The 735-nt window shown below is 58.9% G+C and overlaps 1 protein-coding gene across 1 annotated transcript in view; it reads right to left on the bottom strand.

Moving 5' to 3' along the window:
- LOC127749943 (uncharacterized) overlaps positions 1–512 on the bottom strand; it is a 2,045-nt gene extending 1,533 nt beyond the window's left edge. The window contains exon 1 of the mRNA XM_052270068.1: positions 416–512. Coding sequence (XP_052126028.1) covers positions 416–512 — 97 coding nt within the window. The remainder of the gene's footprint in view (positions 1–415) is intronic.
- Between the last annotated feature and the right edge of the window lie 223 nt (positions 513–735).

The following is a 735-nucleotide window of genomic DNA, read 5'->3' on the forward strand; positions in this document are numbered from 1 at the left end:
ACAGACACGAGAGCGGTTGCATAAGCCCGCTTTAATGCTTTTTTAAAAGCAGAAGGGCGGGCTAAAAATGGGAGCTCCAGCTGCAGAAGAAAAATGTGACCTATCACACATTAAGAGGAACGCAAGCATGTGGAGGGTAGAAGATGACTTGCATTGACGGCCACGTCGAGGTCCCACTGCTCGGGGGGAGGGGGGCACGCCGAACCCGCCAGAATGGTGTCCTCGGCCCTTAGGGCGGCGGCGAGAGGGCAGTCCTGGAACAAACAGAAAGTTATGAGACACACGCACCTCGAGAAGCTGTAGCACCCGCCCCTGCTCACCACACATACACCGCCCGTACACCGCCAGCTCCAGGGCCTCGACCCTGGCGCTGCCCTTCATGCCGGCCCTGCGCCACCTTGACACACATGCTCACACACACTTACATCTGTCTCCTCCACGGTGGCGGTGGTGGAGAGCTCGAGGTCCTTCGACACGTTATCCGCCGCGTTGTCGGACGATGCCTCTAGCATGACTGAGCAATTGCAACCGCTCATGTCGTGTGTTGCCCCGCAGCACATCTGATTTGCATTGCCTAGCTCTGATCCGAATGTAGAGTCGTTGCTAGCCCCGCACATCTCCACTGCCTCGCCGACTGCCGATGCGCATGATGATGGTGGCGTTCCTGGCTGGCCCCCCCCACCGGGTGAACAGGGCGGTGTAGCAGGGGTGTAGCTAACGCCGGAGACATCAAAA

This window comes from Frankliniella occidentalis, unplaced genomic scaffold, assembly GCF_000697945.3.
Source record: "Frankliniella occidentalis isolate FOCC.00 unplaced genomic scaffold, Focc_3.1 Scaffold108, whole genome shotgun sequence".
Classification (NCBI taxonomy): Eukaryota; Metazoa; Arthropoda; class Insecta; order Thysanoptera; family Thripidae; genus Frankliniella; species Frankliniella occidentalis.